General features: G+C 38.4%; 1 protein-coding gene across 4 annotated transcripts in view; it reads right to left on the bottom strand.

Moving 5' to 3' along the window:
- The window catches only part of ATOSA (atos homolog A), an 88295-nt gene extending 66503 nt beyond the window's left edge, over positions 1-21792 (bottom strand). The window contains exons 1-2 of one of the 4 annotated variants that reach the window (XM_053670176.1): positions 21316-21792; positions 20423-20537 (exon numbers count right to left, since the gene is read on the bottom strand). In XM_053670176.1, coding sequence (XP_053526151.1) covers positions 20423-20438 — 16 coding nt within the window. In that variant the 5' untranslated portion in view covers positions 20439-20537; positions 21316-21792. Of the gene's footprint in view, positions 1-20422; positions 20538-21017; positions 21145-21315 lie in introns of those variants that run through there. The other 3 variants (XM_053670175.1, XM_053670178.1, XM_053670177.1) reach the window with 3 other exon arrangements.
- Between the last annotated feature and the right edge of the window lie 606 nt (positions 21793-22398).

The following is a 22398-nucleotide window of genomic DNA, read 5'->3' as shown; positions in this document are numbered from 1 at the left end:
GGGGGGCATGGTAAAGGGGAGAGCAATGGGGGAAAAGGTGTGACAACTATAACTGAAGAATTATGAAAAATAAAAAATTCTGTTTATTCAAGTCATACGGCTAGAAGTATGACTATGGCTCCTAGAAGCTGTATGACTACAGCTTCTAGTCATAGGAAGTAAGTTGTTATTTTTAATTTTTAGATGAATGACTTTATAATTCAAAATTAACCTCTTCTTATATCTTTCAAACAAGGAGTAACATATAATCCCTAAATTGTTTTGGACTACTTCCGTTTTTAAACTTTTTAATTAAAGGCTAATGATATCATTTATCTACAATCTTAAACTATTGGTTAACATCATATACAAAAAGAACTTACAGATAACAAATTAAATTCAGTCAGAAACACGTAATTGTAAGTTATCAAAAGCCCTGGCTGGTGCGGCTCAGTGGATTGTGCACTGGCCTGTGAGGCAAAGGGTCACTAGTTTGATTCCCTGTTAGGGCACATGCCTGTGTTTCAGGCTAGGTCCCCAGTAGGGGGTGCAAGAGAGGCAACCACACATTGATGTTTCTTGCCCTTATCTTTCGCCTTCCCTTTCCCCTCTCTAAAAAATAAATAAAAAACACCCTTTAAAATAAGTAATTGTAAGTTAACAAAATGAGCTCCAAGAGACATACCATCTTCAAAAGTATAACCAAACCAAGAGATTTATTTAGTGAAATGCTCCCAGATCATTTATTTAGTGAAATGGGCTGCCAGTTTTCTAATAAATTTAAAATGGTACTTCATATAATTCTAAAAAATGCTTGCTTCTCTCTGGTTTGTTCATCTTGGTATACAAAGCTATGAATGTGTGTGCTATAACATAATGACTCATTACCTATGTTGCAGGTCTCAGGAGTATAAAGTTAGGAATCTGAATAATACGAAATTCTATACTAAATCCTAGTCCCAGGTTTTCAATTCTCCACCCCCAACCATCAAAAACCCCCTATTCCCTTGCATCCCTCCAACAGGGTCATAATTGTGTTTTCCCAATAACCAGCTCAAAAATATAAATTACTTACACTATCATAATGTGAAGAAGTAAATAGGAAAGCAGATTTCTCATGATTTTTAAACTACATATTTTAAATATAAAAATGAAATAATTTTAAATATCAATTGTTTTATCATCTACTCTCTGTTGGCAGAATAATTGAAAACTATTCACTTTTAAGATATTTTAGAGATAATCTTACTAGATTGGTCACTTTCCACACAAAAAGAAATACTACTATTAGAAAGGAAAAAAAAAAAGAACCCATCAAAGGTAATGATTAAAAAGCTACTGTATATGTAAGGCCCACTGGCCGGGCATGGTGCTAATCTCTTCCTGGAACCACCTCCTCTGACCCTGGGACAGTCACTATCCCTACAGAGGAGGAAACAGGCTTGTTCCTGAGCAAATTCAGGATTCAAATGTAGGTCTTCCTGAATCTACCATATGAGCTCTTAACCACTACTATCCTTTCCTTGACAGTTTGTTTCTTATATACATTTCCGTAAGGCAAATGTGGAGTTAAACAAGAAATAAGTTTAAATACAGAACTCTCAAGTCAACATTTTCCATTTATTACTTGTTCAATAACCACCACTACAGTTCATTACACATCAAAACTGTCCTAACAACAGGAAAACAGGATGTGACTGCTAAACAGAGAACCAGGCTGTAGCTGTAGTGTGATTACTACATGACACAACACAAGATTCAGTCTGTAAACCTTCACTATTTCATGACCAAAGATCACCTATCTAATCCAGAGAAGATAAAGAAAGCAGAAAAGGGCACTGAACAGGAGCTGCAGATCTGGGTTCAGATCGAACCTCTACCTCTCATCAGCTTGGTGTCTGTAAGCACTTCTCTGAAATCGCTCACATTTAAGTTGGGATTTTTTTTTTTTGCCTGCAATCTTCTTATATTCTAAGGATCAAATAAGATAGGGTAAAATTATGTTGAAAACTGCATCGTGCTATACGAAAAGGATACCATCAACCCTGGTGGTTTTGCAGGGGATGGCAGTCTGAACATGTTTGTACAATATCTAGCCTCATTACTGGAAAGATCCCTTAGAGCAGCACAGCATAATGGAGAAGAGCCAGATAGTCTAGGGCTCAGGTTTTATTATAATTAACAAGCTGTGCCATCAAATTATTTAACCTATCTGAATCTATTTCTTCATCTGTGAAGTGGGGATAATGATTTCTCTAAGAGTTACCAACTACCTAGCTCAGTACTTGGCTTTCAAGCAATTTAGGTTTCCTCTTTCCCTATGCAAACATCAGGTCTACGGGATGTTACAGAACTGTGAATGTGCATGCATACGTACATACTCACACACCCACAAAGATTCACACCCACTCGGACAAAGAAAGGGCAATACATTAGCAGTATCCCATATTAATAACAATGGGGATGAAATTTAAATCTTGACTACCAAAGAAAGATTTTTATGACACTGATATTTTTAAAGTTTCTTAAACATGTCACATTTAACAACTCACTTCACAGCTCAATAACTAACTTGCAAAAGGACTAAACAACAACAAAAATTTAAATTGTTATCCATTTTTGGATATTAGGGAAATTTTGTTTTTCTCATTAAATCACCTCTTATTCAACAACAAACTGTTTTGCTGTTAGGTCAGTACTGGGACAAATTAATCTATAATAAATTACATTAATTTCCACTCGCATGGAGATTCCTAGCAAACATTGCTGAAATGATTACTCAGTGATCTGTATTCATTATGACATGGTACAAATAAGCCAACTGGCCAAACAGCAATCCAAGAATACTGTGTTTCTAAGAGCTAAAACATGTCTTAATTTCAAAATATTAAAAAGTACCTAAGAGTCTTACTTGAGGTTCTCATCTTTCAAAAGATTTGGGGTTATGATGACCTAGATTAGTTCCAGGAGCACAGCCCTGTTTACAAAACCAAGATCTTGGAGAGAAGAAAATGTTCTAGCCTGTTTTTTTTTGGCATGGTTCATACTACATTGTTTAAAATGAGCTAGAACAAGGGTTATTTATAATCTAAGCTACTGGACAAACACTTTGTCTAATAATATCCTGTACACACAAGTCATATTTAAAAGTATCAAGATCAAGTGCTTTTAATATCCTATATACGTAGTCTTTATAAATTAATATCACCGTTATTATATAAAATGTGTGCCAAGATGTATATGGGTTCCCCTTTACCTATACTCATCCTTCTTTAAGGACACATTGTGGGGTATTGTTAATATCCTGCTATTATACTGTAAGGAATGACAGGTATGATTCATTTATAAATCTAGAACCAATTGTAACTTTTTTATTTTGATAAAATAATCTTTTAGTAAAGTATTGCCATGAATATAATGTATGTTATATTTATCTGTCCATTAGATCATTGTAACTTTGTGAAACAAGGATTTATTTTGTAGATGAGACCTGGCTGGCGTGGCTCAGTGGTTGAGTGCTGGCCTGAGAATCAATGGGTTGCAGGTTCAATTCCTAGTCAGGGCACATGCCTGGGTTGTGGGCCAGGCCCCCAGTAGGGGGTGCATGAGAGGCAACCGCACATTGATGATTCTCTCCTTCTCTTTCTCTCTTCCTTCCTCTCACTAAAAAATAAATAAATAATACAATCTTTTTTTTTTAAAGAGTATTTTGTAGATGAAGAGCTTAAGGCAGCCAGTGGGATACTTCGTTAAGTCCAAGTCCTATGTGGTTTTCCCCACGACTATCTATCTCTGGTAGATGTGATTACCTCTACAAATTATGCCAACAGTCACACAAATGACAAATTCTGCATTTTAAATTTTGGAGAATTTTACCAGAAATCTAAAAAGTAAACCAGTTTTGTAGAATTAAGTAAATCTTATATAGCTTTAAGAAAGACTCAATTGTTAAGTCCCCAAAGTTTTAATACCCTGAATGCTAGCAGTTTTTTTTAACAATTTGCTAATTTCAGACTATTTCAAGTATCTAATTTCCAAATGATATTACTAAACTCGTCTGGCTACCTTTAGCAACTCAAACTCTAACACATCTAAAACTGAATTAATTTCTTTCTGAAGAAGATTCACCATTATTAGCACTTCCAATTTCCTAATCTAACAAACTTTGAAGAGAATCAAAATAGATGCTGGCTGGTGTGACTCAGTAAAGTGCCCACCTGAGAATCAAAGAGTTGCCAGTTCGATTCCCAGTCTAGGGCACATGCCTGGGTTTCAGGCCAGGTCCCCAGTAAGGGGCATGTGAGAGGCAAACACACATTGGTATTTCTCTCCCTCTCTTTCTCCCTCCCACTCTGTGAAAAATTAAATAAATAAAATCTTTTTAAAAAAGAAGAATCAAAACAGCCATTGATTACGTGTTTATTAAATGCCTGGCACCACCACTTTACTAACATCATGTCATTATTTTAAGAAATCTATTAAAATGAATACCATTATTACCTCAATTTTAATCAATGAGGAAACTGAAGACCAGAGAAGTCAAATAATTTGACCAAGCTCATATATAGATGACAAAATCAGAACTTGAACACAGGTCTTTCTAGTTCTAAATGCTAAAACAACCTGTAGAATTAAATGTACTGTGAAATTAAGCTATTAGGACTATCATTTTCTTTTTAAATAAAATACTAAAGACATTAGCCACCACTGCATAAGTGAAATTGAGTAAAGACTACTGTTTGGGGAGAGGGAGTGCTGTTAGGGGCAGCAACATCAACTTTCTTTGTAACTGTGGGCAGTCAAAAAAAATCTAAAGTCACTGCTCCATGTGATACTGTCTCTCAATTACCACCATCCCCTAATATGTCCTCATATGGGATTTGGTTCTACCTTATCACATGCAACCAACATGGGCTTCAGAAGCATACATTCAAGGTTGATAGTTTTATTTTACTAAATAGAGTTTGATAAAGAAGTAGTTACTAGAGATTTACAATCAGAATTCACACACCTCACAGGCTGTCATAACTCAGTTCTATAAACCTTTACTTCAGTGACACAATACTACCAGAGACACAGGTGTGTAGGTTCCAAAGGACTCAGAATGCACAAATTCTGTAACCTACTGAGTATACCTTTTTGTGTAGAGGGAGACAGGAGTTTTCCTTACACAAATGCTACAGTCAATCTGTCTGGCAAAGCTCTCCATTTTCAACACAATTTCAGTTTATATTGTCACTTCACCCAGCAAGCTTGTGGAAAGTATTTATGATTTGAGTATCTCAATAGTTTCTAACCTTTTAGACCAGGCAAGTTTCGGCTGCATTGCCTAGAGTGGAAAATCAATAAGGTCTCAGGAACCGAGCACCTCGTTTGAAGTCTATACTTACTGAGAATAAATTTCCATTCCTTATTCTCAAAAACAAGACAAAATAAAAAGGAACACACACACATACTCAAACCAAAAATTTCTGAGACCACTACAAATAGAAAAGAATAGTAGAATGTAGATCTACAAGTCTGTGCAGGCCATCTGATACTCTTTTCCTCTTAGGTTACTTCCCCCACTCCGCACCTGTGCCTCTACCAAAACAGCACAAGGTAACTTCCAGTCCTGATTTGCCTGTGGGCTCTGGAAAAAACACCAGGAAAGATTACATTTTACTACAAGTTCCTTAGTTCTTGCTCATCATTTTATTTCCAGCACACACAGGGTGGGGCAAAAGTAGGTTTACAGTTGTGAGTACCTAAAACACAAGAGTTTACTCTTGTAGTATTATTTATTCATTATTGTATTCTTTTCCATGTGAACAACTGTAGACCTACTTTTGCCCCACCCTGTACAAATTAACTGGAGCGCTGTGTTGAAATAGAATCACCTAGCCTTTGTTTCTTTCGAGTTCCTTGAGGAAGGCTGCATGGATGACCTTTTATGTCACTTCTGGTGCCAGAACCTAGAGGAGGTTGTGCTCTTGCTATAAGTAGTGTAGTATGAAAAATAGCAACTGGCAAGTAGAAAATTGGAGTTTTTGTGTTGTAGCTGGACAGATTACTTCTTTTTCTTGGAGCTTTATATTTTCTCCACTGTAAAAATGACAGTGACAATCTCTAAGGACCTTCCCAACTCTGATTTCTAGTAAAAGCATGATTTTGAAGAGTAATTTCAGAATAACAAAAGCATTTTCATGTCCTATGTTCTTCATAATGAAATTTAATCTGTAACTTCATGTAACCTGAGGATTTTTTTCAGTTGTTAGCCACTCAGAGTCCCCTGGCAGTTACCTGAACGCTGTAAGAGAAACTACAGAAAAAAGCACAGGCCAGAGTTATTATGTGCTAGATTACAGAAATATGCCTCCAGGACCAGCACACAATCAATACAATAATTACCAAGATCCGAATATACTTCCTTAAAGACACAGGTATGTCCCTTATCCCAGCTTCGGAATAGTGAGTATATGAACTTAAGAACACACATTCCCAGAGAATTTTTAAAAAAAGAGTTATAAATGGACTCTAAGATTTCCTGCTTTGTGCTCTTTCTACCAAATACACTCAACACACCCCTCCCATGGACAAAATTTTTTTTCCTTGAAGCTTTGGTGTGGAAGTGTTTATCTGGATGGCTAAGAGAAAGGATACGAGCCCATTTTCTCCTAAATACAACTAGGAAAACTTATTGGTAGTGTGGGGATCTCCTTGCTCTCACAGAGCACATACGCTTGGAAGGATCGAGGGCCTCTAATTCCACAGAGTTTATTAAATTTTTGCCAGCAATTATCTGGAATGAGAAAAGGAATCTCCAATGCCATTCCGTTTCTCTCCCCTGTATTTATTATAACACAGACACTTTATTAGAAATAATGTACTTTATGTCTCTGTCAAAAGAGTATTATAAAATAGCTATGGTACTGTCAGTATTGTATGCTGTTAATATTCTCATAAAAGGGAACACTAGTCCCCCACATATTACAAAGAATGGTGGCAAAAGGAAAAGAGAGAGGTAAGCCCTCCAATTCACATTAATGTACATGCTATCCCTTGAGCAATTAATTGTTCAGAATGACCTCTCTTCCAGTCCTCTCCCCCTTACCCTCTGTAAATTCCCATCTACCCAAATCATACACGTCTCTAAAGGCTCAATCCAGCTGCTGTCTCTGCCCTGAAATTATTCACCTCAGCTGAAATCAATCATTCCCTATGAACTCTGATAGCAGAGACATTCCTTTTACCATTTATTCAGTTAGCAAATGCCTTGCATTACTTACGTTTGTGTAGTTATCTCATTTGATCCTCTAATAACCTTGAGAAGTGGGCATAAATATCCCCATTTAGAAACAAACACACTACAGAACTAATTCTATAGGATTACAAAACCAACAAATTACAGAAAAGGAATATATAACATTTTCCACTAATAACTTTACACTACACCACAAAGATACTAAAATGCATGTAAGCATTCATTTAACAATAAATACTTATTGAGCAGCTACTGAATGCCAGGCACCAGTCCACACATGGGGAAACAGCAGTAAACAAATGTCACTAAGTCCCTGTCATGAAGCTTACATTCTTATTGGGGAGAAAAACAAAAAGAAAATAAATAGATATAGACCATCAAGGTAAGCAGTGATAAGGACTATGAAGATAAGTAATGTAAAGAGAGAGGAACTTTTTGTACTCTTTTATAGGATGATCAAGGAACACTTTTTTAAGGAGCGTGTGACAACGCAGCAGAAAGTCAAGTGCAGTAAAGGACATGGTTGTGAGACTTGCATTCCAAAAGCAGAGAGCAAATGCAAGGGACCCACAGTGTCAGTCTGCCTGTGGTGACTGAAGGACAGTGAGATCAATGTACCCAGGGTACAGGGAACCTTAGAACACAGGGAAATGAGGTCAGAGAGGTAGCCTGAAGCTAAAGCGTTCAGCTTTTTCAATAGAAAAAAATCTTGAAATTTCATCCACACTTTTCTCTTAAATCCACTTTGTCCATGTAATGTTTTTTTTTAAAGTTAAATAAGGAAAAACTGCTAAAATTTTAATTAACTATTCAATTTACATGACCTAGTTGTCTTTTTTCCAAAAGCCAGTAATTTTACTCACTTCTACCTTCATGTGTCCCTACAATGTACTCTAAAACCTTTCTAAATGTTGTCCAACACGAGTCTAACTCCCTGTCTGTAACAGGAAGCAACTTCCTTAAAGTGACTAAAGGTAATATTGCGATGACTAGGGAAATGTAAATGTCAACTGCACACTGGATATCAGTATTGCGTCAGTGTTAGATTTCTTGAGTGTGATAACTGAATTGCAGGTATGTAGGAGAAAGTTATTTTGGGGAGACAGATGCAGTGGAGATAAATGGTTAACAAATGGCTCCAGAGGGAAAAAAGCCCTGCTTTGTTGCAGTGTCAATTTCCATGGTACAAATATTGACACCATTGCTGATTTCGGGCAACCATCCTAATGCAGAGTTGGGGAGAAATGTACAAAATCAGCCTTTATGTGCTGATGCCAGCAAGTTCCATGTGCACAGGGATGAAGTGTCAAGGTGTCTGCAACATACTCTCAATTTATTAAAAAGAAACAACAAACCTCCCTGGCTCGTGTGGCTCAGTGGATTGAGTGCCGGCCTGCAAACCAAAGGGTCACTAGTTCCATTCCCAGTCAGGGCACATGCCTGGGTTGCAGGCCAGGTCCCCATTAGGGGGCACACGAGAGGCAACCACACATTGATGTTTCTCTCCCTCTTTCTCTCTCCCTTCTCTTCTCTAAAAATAAATAAATAAGCTATTTAAAAGAAAAACAAAAAAACCGAATCCCTGTGTCTGTCTATGTAATTTATCCATCTTACCCACTAAGATGAAACAAAAGAGGTAAGGAGAATGTTCACAATCAGTCTCTGAAAAGGCATTTGGATGTGACTTCTATGATTCCAACTTTTCAATGGGTATGAGATTTTTTAAAATTAGACAAATGAAATTATAGAGTAAGCAAAGTAGGGAAGTTCAAAGACATCCTTATGGCTAATTTTTTAAATAAAATAAGTCCGAATTTCTTATATACATCAGTATCTTTTCATCAAGTATACCAAGTATGATATGAAGTTTTAACCTAAAGTTATTTTTAAAACCAAATCTCAAAAACAAAAAGCAGTTTGCCAACAGTAAGTGCTAACATTACACGTTCTGTTACTGTTATAAATGTAACTAGAAATGATACACTATCACGTGACAAACCATGACATCTCTTCACAAAACAAAATTGGCGACATGGTTTAAAAATGTAAAACAAATTTCTAGATGTCAGTATTAACTACTCAAAATTTTTATAATGTTTATTGCGCTGACTAGTGTAGATAATTGGTTGGGCGTCATTCAACAAAGAGTGACAGGTTCGATTCCCAGTTGGGGCACGTACTTGGTTTGTGTGTTTAGCTCCCACTCAGGATGCTTTCGAGAGGCAACCAATTGATGTTTTGCTCTCATATCAATGTTTCTCTCCCTCTCTTTCTCCCTCCCTACTCCTCTCTCTAAAATTAATAAATAAAATCTTTAAAATATGTTTATTGATTTTTAGAGAGAGAGAGAGACATTGATGTGAGAGAGAAACATCAAGAGATTGCATCCCATATACTTCCTGACCAGGGATCAAACCCATGACCTAGGTATGTGCCTTGACTAGGAATCGAACCACCAACCTTCTGGTGTATGGAATAATGCTCCGACCAACTGAGCCACTGTGGTTAAAGCAGAGCGAAGTATTTAAATGATCTAATTTCAAATCAACAACAACAACAATAACAACAACAACAAAAGGCCTGATTTCAGATACCAAATTTTAATTCCATTCAACAACATATGTTTGATAAGTGGAAAAATTAAAAAATAGAAACTTAATATTAATTTAAAATGTTAACCTCCAACTACAAATTGGTTGTACTCCCCAAAAGATAAGTTTTTAAGTAAATAATGGTCATACTTATCAAATAATAATACTTAATGATCAAATAATAATACTTAATGGTCAAGTATTATTATTTATAAATAATGTGAGTTACAATTAGATTCTCAGACAAGCCTACCAAAATTTCTTATCCTTTAACAGCCATTACTTGCTGCACCACGGAACAAGTCTAAATTCGGAGTCACAGAAACAGCAGGGCCACACCCTAAGCACTGAATCAATCCTAGGTAATGTTCTGAAATAAAGAAAAAAGCAGTTCTGGACGCTATCTTGCCACTCTAATATTTTCCATCAAGCTTCTTCTAGTGTCCACCTCTACCCCAGTCGCTTTGCCCTAGTGCTACTCTAAGGTAGCACTACCTAGTGCTACATTACGGTACGTTATTGCCCAGAAATAGGTGATGTGCTCCAGTTACCTACTTCCCCTTTCCACTGAATGTGCATTACAGATGTATATTGTTTAATGCTCGTTTCCAGTTCCTCTGCTGTATTCCAGAATATGTTTCAAAGTGACACAATGATGGTGGGGATGGGGGGGCAGGGTGGAGGGGAATGAAGGGGGGAATAGAACAACTGTAACAGCATAATCAATTTAAATAAATAAATAAATAAATAAATAAAAATTTAAAAAAAAACAAAGTGACACAATGAGGGTCTGTTGATCTCTTACGTCTGTGTTGACTAGAGCTTTGAAACACTCATTCTGTCCGGCAGGTACAAGAATGACTGACAATGGCCAACTCCCCCTAAGCAAGTCGTAAGACCCTCATGAGAGAAGTGCCCTCCCAATATCCAGAGGAAAGGAATATCCTTATCTCCAAAGGCAGAAGGAAGCCTAAACGAATCTGAATAAACAGGCTCATTCTGTTTATTCTAAATAAGTAAATCTTGCTAAGATTCCCCCAGTTTACTACTCTTAGATTATACCTACCTATCACATTTTCCTACAGCTTGTCGTATAAAAACACTTGGGTTTACCCATTTCTTTGGATCATCATTTCCTTATAAAGGTTAAATAAATTGAATGCTTTTCTGTGAAAGGAAGGAAGGAAAGCAAGAAGGCAGGCCCATTTTCTCACTACAGCTGATTAAAGTTGTGTATCCTTGTTAGTAAAACACATACCAACCCCTACCCTGTGCCAGGTATAGGTGCTAAACCATTGGTTCTCTGTCTCTCTCACCATCCTTAAGGTTGATGGTGTTAGAACAAAAAGAAGTGAAGTTCAGACAGGCCATGGAATTTCTTCAAGGTCATTTGACTACTAAATTCCTAAGTATGACTCTAAAGCCTTAGGGTATTAACTCTTCCTGCATTATAGAATGCAACTAAGGACTCCTTTGAGCTAATTTTATACCAAAGTCCGACCATCATTTCAACGGTCCTCAAAAATGTGTAATTAAATATACATTTATTAATCTAAATGAATTTCTAGTTGGTATAATGTCAAAAGGACAAAGGAAAATGTTTTTAAAAATCAGGCACTGTGTGAATGGATATTTTCACACAGAGTGGCTCCAACTACGATGCAGCTGCTCATCTATACAAACATTCCTGCCCATAGGTAAACTATATGCAGCACTTCCCAGCGTACAAAGTTCTCTGACACATCATATCACCTGAAGCTCTGAATCAACACTTTCAGCCCAATACATTTCACAGATGAGAAAACCTCTAAGTGACATGAGGAATCCCAATCTATACTCCAAATCTTCTGAATCTTTTTCCTATTAACCTATCCTACCTTCTTGTATTTGTAAACCTAAAGCTCTCCAACCAATTTAATTCAATTTCTCTCTCTCTCTCATACGCACACACACACAAATAGCAACATATTCAGCATGGTGGATGGAGGGTAGAGAATTTCTAGCAAATGTTTGCATATGGATCCCTTGGTTTTAACCAGATGCATATAAACCGAGGACCACCTATATCAAATGGCTTTTGCCTAGTTTAGTCATTTCACGGAATTTTATTTCAATTCAGTGAGATGTAATCAGTTTAAAAAATATAACTTTCCTTTAAGTTATACACAAGTGTATTTTATTTATTTATTTTTTTTATTGTTGCTTCAGTACAGTTGTCTCCATTTTCCTTCACCACTTCCCCTACAAGTGTATTTTAAATCTATGTTCTAAAAATTGGGTGTAGCCCTGGCCAGGTAGCTCAGTTGTTAGAGCATCATTTTGATACACCAAGGTCGTGTGTTTGATCCATGCTTAGGACTCATACAGGAATCAACCAATGAGTGCATAAATAAGTGGAACAACAAATCGACGGTTCCTTCTTTCTCTCTCAAAATCAACAAATAAAAATATTTTATAATAAGTAAAAACTTGGATATAAACTTGTGATAATAACCTAATAGTCATTAATTCAAACAAATCCCTTCGCTGGCAGAATTTCAGTTGGTGTCAATAACATGACCAATGATTGCTAACCATCTGCTTCTACTCCTATTCAATCCACAAACATTGAGACATACCAGTCATTCATTCTTTCAACAAATACCCATTAAGCCACAATCAGCAGGATGACATGGGCTACCAACGTGATGACTGGAGAGAAAGGCTTTTAGGCAGAAGGAGTAGTGCATGTATGTGGCCCTGGGTAGTAATCAAAAACTAAAAGGTAGCCAGTGGGGCTAGGCATGGTGAACAGGGGAAGAGAGGAAAAATGCCTTCTTGTAATTTTCCTGGCTGAGTAACTTTTACATAGATAGGAAAATATGACAACACTCAACTCAGATTATTGCTGGGTATCTTTGGTATTGCACATAAACTATTTTCTAATATTTTTTAGCTACTGTCATTTTTACCCAGTCCATCCTGTTTCAGTTTAGTAAGAAAGTCTGACATAATCAAGAAACTATTCTGATTGTTTTACCCATTTAAGCAAAGACAAAATTAACTACTGACAAATTGACTTTCACGTAACCGCTTAAGTAAAATGCTTTTTCCAGGTACTATAACTTCAATTTTTTTTACCAAAAAAGTCAGCACTAAGTTATTCTAAGTTTAACATTCCCTTGGCTTTTAAAACCCTTAGCTTCAGATGGTGGGGGGGCAGTAGGCAGCAGGGGACTATAAAACTTAAATTAGTAGTTTAATGAGAAAGGAGGTATCTTATTTCATTTGGGGCGCTATAAAAAAATATTACAAACTAGGTGGCTGAATAGACACTTCTCCAAAGAGGGCATACAGATACGGCCAACAGATATATGAAAAGATGTTCAATGTCATTAATCATCACAGAAATGCAAATTAAAACCACAGTGAGATATCACCTCACATCTGTCAGAATGGCCATCATCAATAAATCAACAAACAAGTGTTGGGGAGGCTGTGGAGGAAAGGAAACCCTCATGCACTGTTGGTGGGAGTGCACATTGATACAGCCACTGTGGAAAACAGTATGGGGTTGCCTGAAAAAAATAAAAATGGAACTGCCTGTGACTCAGCAATTCCACTTCTGAGAAAGTAACCGAAAAAACCTGAAACACCAATCTGAGAAAATACATGCACTGCTATGCTCATTGCAGTATTATTTACAATAGCCAAGGTTTGGAAGCAGCCCAAATATCCATCAGTGGATGAGTAGATAAGAAAGCTGTGGTACAGTTACACAATGGAATGCTTCTTGGCCATAAAAAAGAAGGAAATCTTACCCTTTGTGACAGCAATGGGTAGACCTGGACAGCATTATGCTAAGTAAAATGAGGCAGTCAGAGAAAGACAAATACCATATGATTTCTCTCATATGTGGAATCTAATGAACAAAATAGACTAACACAACAGAAACAGACTCATAGATACACAGAACAGACTGACAGCTGTCAGAAGGGAGAGGGGTTGCAGGGCTGGGTGAAAATGGTGAAGGGATTAAGCAAAAAAACCCCACAAAACACCGCTCGTGTACACAGACAACAGTATAATGATCACCACAGGGAAATGGGGTGTGGGGGAGGCAGAAGAGGGTACAGGGGGTATAAATGGTGATGGAGGAGACTTGACCTGTGCTGGTAAACACACAATACAATATACGGATGATGAATTCTAGAACTGTACATGTGAAACCCGTATAATTTTATTAACCAATGTTAGCCCAAAATATTCAGTAAAATTTTTAAAAATAAATAAAAAAATAAACTAGGTAGCTTATAAACAGATATTTATTTCTCACAGTTCTAGAGGCCGGGAAGGCTAAGATCAAGGAGATAGCAGATTCCGTGAGAGCTGGCTTCCTCATAGATGACTGTCTTTTCACTATAACCTCAGACAGAGAAGGGGTGGGGGGATTTCTTGGGCCTCTTTGATAAGGCCACTAATGCCATTCCTGAGGACTCCACTCTCATGACTTCATCACCTCCCAAAGTCTCCACTTCCTACTGCCATCTTGGGGTTAAGATTTCAACATAAAAAGTTTTGGAGGAAACAAACATTCAATCTATATAGCAAAGTAAAAACCGAGACAGCACTCCTTTCAGTTTTTAACCTCGGGAAAAAAAAAAAGCGTTGGGTATTTTGCTTGTGCAACAGGTTTTCCACCATTAGCTTTAACTTAAGAACCATAGATGGCCTATAATGTATTTAAATATGAATTGAAATACAGTATGTTTAAATTACTTATTGATGATTTACTGGATATTATAGGACTTCATCATTCATAACAGTTAATAAGCTCAGACAACACTCTTAGAAACATCTGATGTAAAAACTATTTCTAACCAAAACATAAAGCACAGCAAATGACATTAATCTTTTAAATTAAAAAAAATTTTGCCTTGGCTGGTGTGGCTCAATGGATCAAGCACTGGCCTGTGAACCAAAGGGTCACCACTGACGATTCCCAATGATGCCTGGGTTGTGGGCCAGGTCCCCTGTGGGAGGCACACGAGAGGCAACCACACACTGATGTTCCTCTCCCTCTTTTCCTCCTTCCCTCTCCCTTTGTCTGAAAATAAATAAATAAAATCTTTAAAGGGGGGAAAATGGAGATAACGGTACTTGAACAACAATAAAAATATATGAAAAAAATAATAAAATAAATAAAATCTTTACTAAAAAAAATTTTTGTTCTACTCAGATTGTTGTATAATACCATATACTTAAGATTTTGAAATTTTGGGAACTTTTAAAATCAAAATGTAAAGTTATATACCATTATTTTGAAATATATCTTTATAGGGAAAAATATAACTCACTCAAAAACAAATAATTAGAAATACCATACATTTATGACACAACATAATTTTTTAATTACTTCCACACAAAGATCACACTTTAGACTTCTCTTGAAACACTGGATATATTCAACACATGTCTAGGACCAGGTCCAAACTTGACATCCTTGGGTACAAGGTAGAGTACTGTTATAAAACCTTCAAAGCGGCCCAGTTTTACTCAGCAGTTAACAGCCTTTAAAAAATCTATTCCTTGGAAGCTTAGTCCACCCATGTCACCTCTTACACATAGACATTAAACTATAATTGTAACAACAAATGACAATATAAAGAAATAAATTACACATATATAGCAAGCATCCTTTTGCAGTTATTATATTTTTCTCAAATAAATATATATTAATAGCCGATTAAATCTGCTTGAGCCTTAGCAGGTTGAACACTCTGAATATAAAACAAAACAAAATAGTGTTAGGTTATTGCACATTTGATTATTTCCTTATCTCTATTGAACATCTTTTGTAACTGACCAACATTTAAACATCTATAATGTCTTATTTAACACGATCATGGTTATCATTTAATTTATATCTTTGTGCCAAACACTGTCACATTTCATCCTAACAATTAAGAGAGGTTTGAATTGTCCCCATTTTACAAAGAACCTGAGATTCAGGGATTAAGCAATTTGGTGATTAAATAGCCAGCCAGTAATGTAACAAGGACACAAATACAGGTCTGACTCCAAAGCCTGAGCTAATGATAACATGAAAGAGTCATCTTTAGCAGCACAGCCCAAGTAATGTTATATAACTGCTTAAAAATTAAAAAAATTAAAAGACGTACCTCAGACAATAGTAAAATACTATCGACAACTGTGAAATGTAGCAATTGTACTATACACCAGTGATTTTCAACTAGTGTGCCACAAGAAATTTTTTAATTGATTTTTTTTAGGGAATGAGAGGAGAGGAGAGAGAGAGAGAAGGGAAAGAGGGTGGGAGGGAGGGAGGGGAAGAAAGAGAGAGAAACCTCTATTTGTTTTTCCACTCCATGCATTCACTGGTTGATCTTTGTATGTGCCCTGACCAGGGATTAAACCTGTGACCTTGGCATGGTGGGACAATGCGCTAACCAACTGAGCTACCCGGACTGAGCCCACAGGAACTTTTAAAACACGCAATACCTGACTATTTAGTCAGGGGCACTGATCTCTTTTCCCTTACACTGCCAAATTTAAAAATGACAACAGGCAACACAGCAATAGCCATCTGGTGTCAATGAATCAAAATTATACCTATTTTTTTTTTTAGTTTGGCAAAAAACATAACATTTTTTGTTGTGCCACGGACTTTTAGTAATTAGTTTATGTGTGCCATGAGATGAAAAAGGTTGAAAACTGCTGTGCTGTACAGTAAGTAACGTCTTGATTATCTGAAAGTGCAATAGGAGCTCTCCTGACTTTCACTTAATCAGCTAGCAAGATGGGCCAATGCTTCCATAACCTCCATAAGTGCAAACTAAAAGACACCAATATTTAACAGGGTATAGCAGGTCCCTGAATAGCAGTGTTTCACTATAATGTTGATGAGGAACAAAACCTGATTTTCAGACCAGGCCACTGTCTGTGCAGAATCAGCACATTCCCCCATGTCTACGTGGGTTTCCTCCAGTTTCCTTCCACATCCCAAAGATGTTCATGTGAGATGAAAGATGTGTTTGACTTGTCCCAGTTGAGTGAGTGTGGGTGTGGTGTGATGCATCCTGCAGTGGAAGGGTGACCTGTCCAGGGTGGTCCCCACCTTGTGTCCTGAGCTTCTAGGGAAAGGATCCAGCCATCTGTGACCCTGAACTGGAATAAGTGGGTTGGAAAACAAGTATCTTCCTTGTTTTTTACCACTATTCTGAAATGTATGTATAGCTCACATTTATTTCAATGTTTAATGTTAGAAGTGTGTGGTGTCTTTATTTAAAAATTTGGTGATGTTTCTATGACCAGAAATATGTTATAGGAACTTAACTCTTGTTTATATCAGTTAGCTTCTGGGAATACAACTTTGATACATTGTTTTGCTTAAAGTTGCCATTTCCAAGAACCAATCCATGACATTAATTGAGGACTTACTGTACTTTGATTGCCTGAACACTTTTACTTCTACTAACAGAGTTGTATGTTTAACTAGTATTTGGTCTCTGTTCCCAAATCTGTTTATGCCCCTTGAAATTAACTTATTTATTTAAATATTATATAGGCCAATGAAATCAGTGCAAAAAAAACTTATTTGAGTGAAAACTGTCGAATGCTTTGGAAAAAGCATATTCTGATGAACATATATTCTTCTCTCCCCAAAATGAATTCCTGTAGAAAATATACGTATATAAGACACCCATGACATCATACGAAATATTAAAAGTAATTTTTTTAATGTAAAAGATTATACCCTTAGGGTGCTCTGCAAAGTCTTATTCCACTTAAAAGAAATCAAAACTATATGTACAGTACTGGTGTATTTTATACAAAAAAGGATCGCTATCTAACTCTGAAAAACAGGTCCCATTTCTCCCTTCAGAAGGGCCTGATGCTACATCAAAAGACAGGTGAAATAAGTAAGGGTTTTTTAAAATAATTCACTTAAACTGACTTTTCCAACTAGCCAACTATCACACCCAATCATGTAGGACAAGAGGCTCCTATTGTACTTATTCAGAAACTCTCTGAAGCACAGCTGTTGTCTCACACTAAGCGAATGTCTCCAAATTTCTACTCTTAGAATTCATGCACTTTACTCAGATTCTGAATGAATGTCTGAAGGGTTCTTCTATTTACTCTCATTTTATAGAGAACTCAGTATTAAGCATGGTTATCTAGTTCTCTAGCCCAGAGACTTATAGTGGTGAAATTAAAGGGAGGCAAGAATAAGCATTTTAGCAACAAAGACTGTTGATAGCACAAGAATTTAAAAATCAAATCTAAAAAACAAAAAATCTACTAGTTTAAGTAGACTTTTTTAAAGGCAAAAAAAAAAAAAACCCTTATCAGTTTAAATGTGTTTAGGGCATTTCTAGATTATGACAGAGTACAAAGTTGATACTCATAACAATGCCCCTTTACCATTAAGTAAAAATCAAACTACATTGATTTTATATATACATATTTTTTTAAGGGCAAGGAAGCATTATCATTTTAGAGATTTGTCCATATATCATGATTACAACTTAAATTTTTTTTTTGGCATTTACAGAGTAAAGTTTGAATTATCCAGAAAATTCACTCATGTAAAACAGTTTCTTAGACACCAATGTAGAAAAAGTGAAGTATTATTATTATCTAGCTAAGTTTCACTCATACCTATGCCTTTCCAATTTCAGGTAAAGAAATCAGTTCACTGGGTTGTGACAGCAATTTTTTAAAATAGAAATAAAACAGTAAATATAAGACCACATTCAAATAGCAAGGTAAGATTGTCTTGCAAAAAGTTTGGTTCAGTATTTCTATTCTATTTTGCAAAGTAAAAGATGTTACCTTCTCTGGGTCCTGGTCAAAAGAAAGCCATGGGCCTAAAGGCTCATTATTACTATGAAATATAATAACATTAAACTTGCAATGCCATCATTTTTACATAATACTTAACTACAATTTTAGAAGGAAAAAAATGTTACTTCTTTAGGAGTCTTGACAAATTTATGTTCTCTAATAAACTATCAATATATAAGTAACTTTTTATCGTGTTTAGTACTAGTTTTGGTTAAAACAGAGATTGTATGCAAATATTTTAAAACTGCTTACAACCTGAAGGCAACCTTTAACCACAACAAACCTCAAAACACATAGTAACTTCAATTTTATTTGCTTGTTTATTCTGAGATGCAATTAGTGACCTTGGTGACATTTTTTTCCAAAGTCGCTGATGTACTCTAGGTCTAAATAAACTTGAGATTCTACACAAACAACCTGCTTTTTAGCAATATACCTACTAATACTTTATGCATAAATAGCTAATTTTTAAAAACAGCCAAACACTTAAAACTAACTTAAGCCACTAAATTAAGTCTGGCTTTCTCCACTTCTTCCAAGTGCATCTCATTATTTATTTATGTATGTATGTATGTATGTATGTACGTATGTATTCATTCCTCACCCAAGGGCATTTTTTTTTTCATCGCTTTTGTAGAGAGAGAGGAAGGGAGAGAGATACATCGCTTGGTTGCCAACAACATATGCTGGGAGGTGGATCAAACCGGAAACCTTGGAATCGAACCTGAGACCTTCTGGTTTATGGGGGACACTCCAACCAATGGGGCTTTCCAGTACATTTTAATAAGACACCAGTTCCAAAGACATATTTTAACTAGAATAGAAAATTTGTCTTTCTAATCCACTCTGGAAAAATTATGGTGAAAACTAGGTTAATACACATCTTTTTAAAAATGAGCATCTTATTCATATGAGGATAAATGAACATTTCCATTCCTAAAGTCTTGGATTTGGAAGGAATTTTGTCATCTGGTCCAACTCCCTACAAATATAATAATTCTCTTCTTACAATCTTCCTTGGAATCAAATCCCCATCTGACCGAAAAGCCTTCACTCCTAACTACTACTAAATTAAAATCTCATCTTGATCCATGACATTAATCAAAAGAAAACTGATAAGAGTTCTCAGTTCCCCTGAAGTCCTTAAAAAACAGTTTTTCTCCTAAATCCTGAAAATACAGGTTTGGAAAGGAAATCACATAGTTACTTATTAGGGATTTCAATAGCTGTAACTGTCTATTTGTTGATATATTGAATCCCTATTCTGGAGTATGATGCAAAGTTTTCAAGTTCACCTAAAGCACAAGAATCAGCTAATGAAAGCAATATTAGTAATAAAATAGCATTGGTAATCTCAGTCTTAAACTAAATTTTCGCATCAAGTTCAACTTCTTAAGCCGAAAAAACTTGTAAACCTCTTTAAAACTGAAGTTAGATTGACTTTACCTAAAATGAATAATGTACTGATAACTCTAAAATGATACCAAGTATTGTGGCAATGGTTACAAATGCTGTGCTTGACAATTTCATTTTGAGTTACAACAGAATTTCTCTGGAAACTACTTCAGTTTTGAAGATTATCCTCCAGTGTAGATCCTAACTCTGTCTTCCATTGTACCCTTCTGTACCTTACCAGCTGGAATCCGTAACAGAAACAAATCATATGCAATACAAAGAGTTAGTCCTCCCACAGAATTAGGTTAGTGCTTCTAAAATGGGGCACAGGGGGAAAAAAAACCTACTTAAATAAATCATTTACCTCGGTCTGGCTTCATTTTCACATCCAATTTCCACCCAGGGTGCTGTGAAATACACGTGTGGGTTCTTTCAACAGGCTCACCGCTGATTCTGTGGCTTCTGCTGTTTGCAAAATGCTAAAAGAGACCAAAGTAAAATTAATCAGGTTCTGCTCTAACTCTCAGACCTTGCAAGAAAACTGTTAACAGGCCTCTTCCTGGCACTAACTGCGGTGACAGCACCATCGACAGGCTTGAAAAAAGCAAAACTTTCTGCACCACCTCCCCAGTCTCCTCCGGACTGAGCACCCCTCTCCCCCGCCCTGGTACTCTCCAGGCCAAAGTGTCCTTCTTTGACACAGTGTCTCTAAACCAAAAGGAAGATCTATTTATAACCTGGAGGTACAGGCAAAGAAAAAAAAAAAAAAACAACTCAAGCAACGCAAGCTAACCAGCCCGTTTGTAAAAATAAAAAAATTTTTAAAAACGCCGCTGGGAACAGTGGTACCTCTGCAGTGGCGGACACGGAAATTCTCCGACCTGGAGCCGGGGCGCAGGAAACTCTTTAAGACCCCCTGGCGCCTCCCCAAGGGCTCCTCCCGCCCGGCGGGGCCTCACCTGTGTAATTACCCTCCGGCTAGCCTTTCTGCCGCAACCCGGCCAAGTTTACACAATAAGAGGGTCAGAAACCAAAGCGAGTCATCTCCTCGAGCCCAGCCCCCCGCCCCAAACGAACTCCGCCCGGCCGTCCCGGGTCGCTCCCCGCCACCCCTAGCTCTGCGCGGCCAGGCCGGAGGTCGCCCGGGGCAGGGGTTCACGGCTGGGCGCTCGCCCCCGCTCTGCGCAGCCGTCCCGTGCGGCCCCGGACTTCCCTCCGCCCGGCCGCACGGAGCGCCACGCCAGCCCCTCTCCCCACCGGAGCGTTGTTTTCATGGCTCCCTCGGCCGACCTCTGCCGCCTAACTCGCTCTCCTCTCCGGTGCCGATCCCTCCTCCTCTTGGCACTTCTCTCAGCCGCTCGCCCGCAGACTCACATCACACTCCCACCTCAGACCCGAGGTTCGGAGAGGCGCAGGACGGGCGAGAGCGGAGTGTGGCGCGCAGCGCCCCCCAGGGCTGCGTTAGGGCACCATGGGGGCCCGAGACGACAAGTCCGACGCTGCTCCGGGGCGCCCCTGTGGCCATCCACCCCCGCCTCAGCTGCAGCCTCGCTCTGCTCCCAGCCCTCAGCCGCTGGCCCCGACCGACTCGCGCCCGAGCCCGGGGCCCCCAGCCGGCCCGCCTGCCCCGCGTCTCTGCCAGCTCTTCGCCCGCCCGCTGTCTCTAGCTCTGGCGCCCAGCTCCCGATCCCCCTCGCTTGCCCAGTTCTTTCTCTGCTGTTTGCCCTGTCAAAACACTGCCCGGGTCACGTGTCCCAACAACAGCCAACCCACCGCTCGTCACTTCCTCCCCGGCGGCCTCCGCGGCTGGCGCCGGGTTGTTATGGCAACGCCTCGGGCGCCCAGAGTTGATAAGGGGGCTTGGGTTTGGGTGCAGGTGCGGTCCGCCGCCAGGGCGCGGGGTCTGGGGGGAGGCGGAGGCTGCGTGCGGCCCGCGGAGCCCGGGAGGCCAGAGAGGCGCGGGGCGACCAGCCGCGGTCGCCTCGGTTCTGAGTTCAGACGGCTGCGGCGCGTCTGGGGCCAGCAGTCCGAGCGGCGCTGTTAGAGCACAGGGTAGCTGAGGAGATGTCATCCGAGGGCCTGTCCCAGACTTGGAGGATAATTTTAGTCTCCTCCTCCTCCTTTACACAGAGGCTGGCGCAGACTTGTGACTGAGCCCCAGGTGGATTGCAGCCCGTGGTGCAACTTGGGTCTAACGTGGTCAGGACAGGAGAGTGGGCAGCCATGCACATCAGGGATTAGGGAGTTTAAGAACAAACCCCCGCACCCTAGATTTTCCCCAATCACTAGGGATTTCAGTAGGATTCGGAACCCAAGCTCCCGAGGCACTCACTGCGCCTA

This window comes from Artibeus jamaicensis, unplaced genomic scaffold, assembly GCF_021234435.1.
Source record: "Artibeus jamaicensis isolate MK-2021 breed Jamaican fruit bat unplaced genomic scaffold, CSHL_Jam_final contig_548, whole genome shotgun sequence".
NCBI classification, from domain to species: domain Eukaryota; kingdom Metazoa; phylum Chordata; class Mammalia; order Chiroptera; family Phyllostomidae; genus Artibeus; species Artibeus jamaicensis.
Note: the sequence above shows the minus strand (reverse complement) of the source record. Positions and strands in the feature narration are given on the sequence as shown.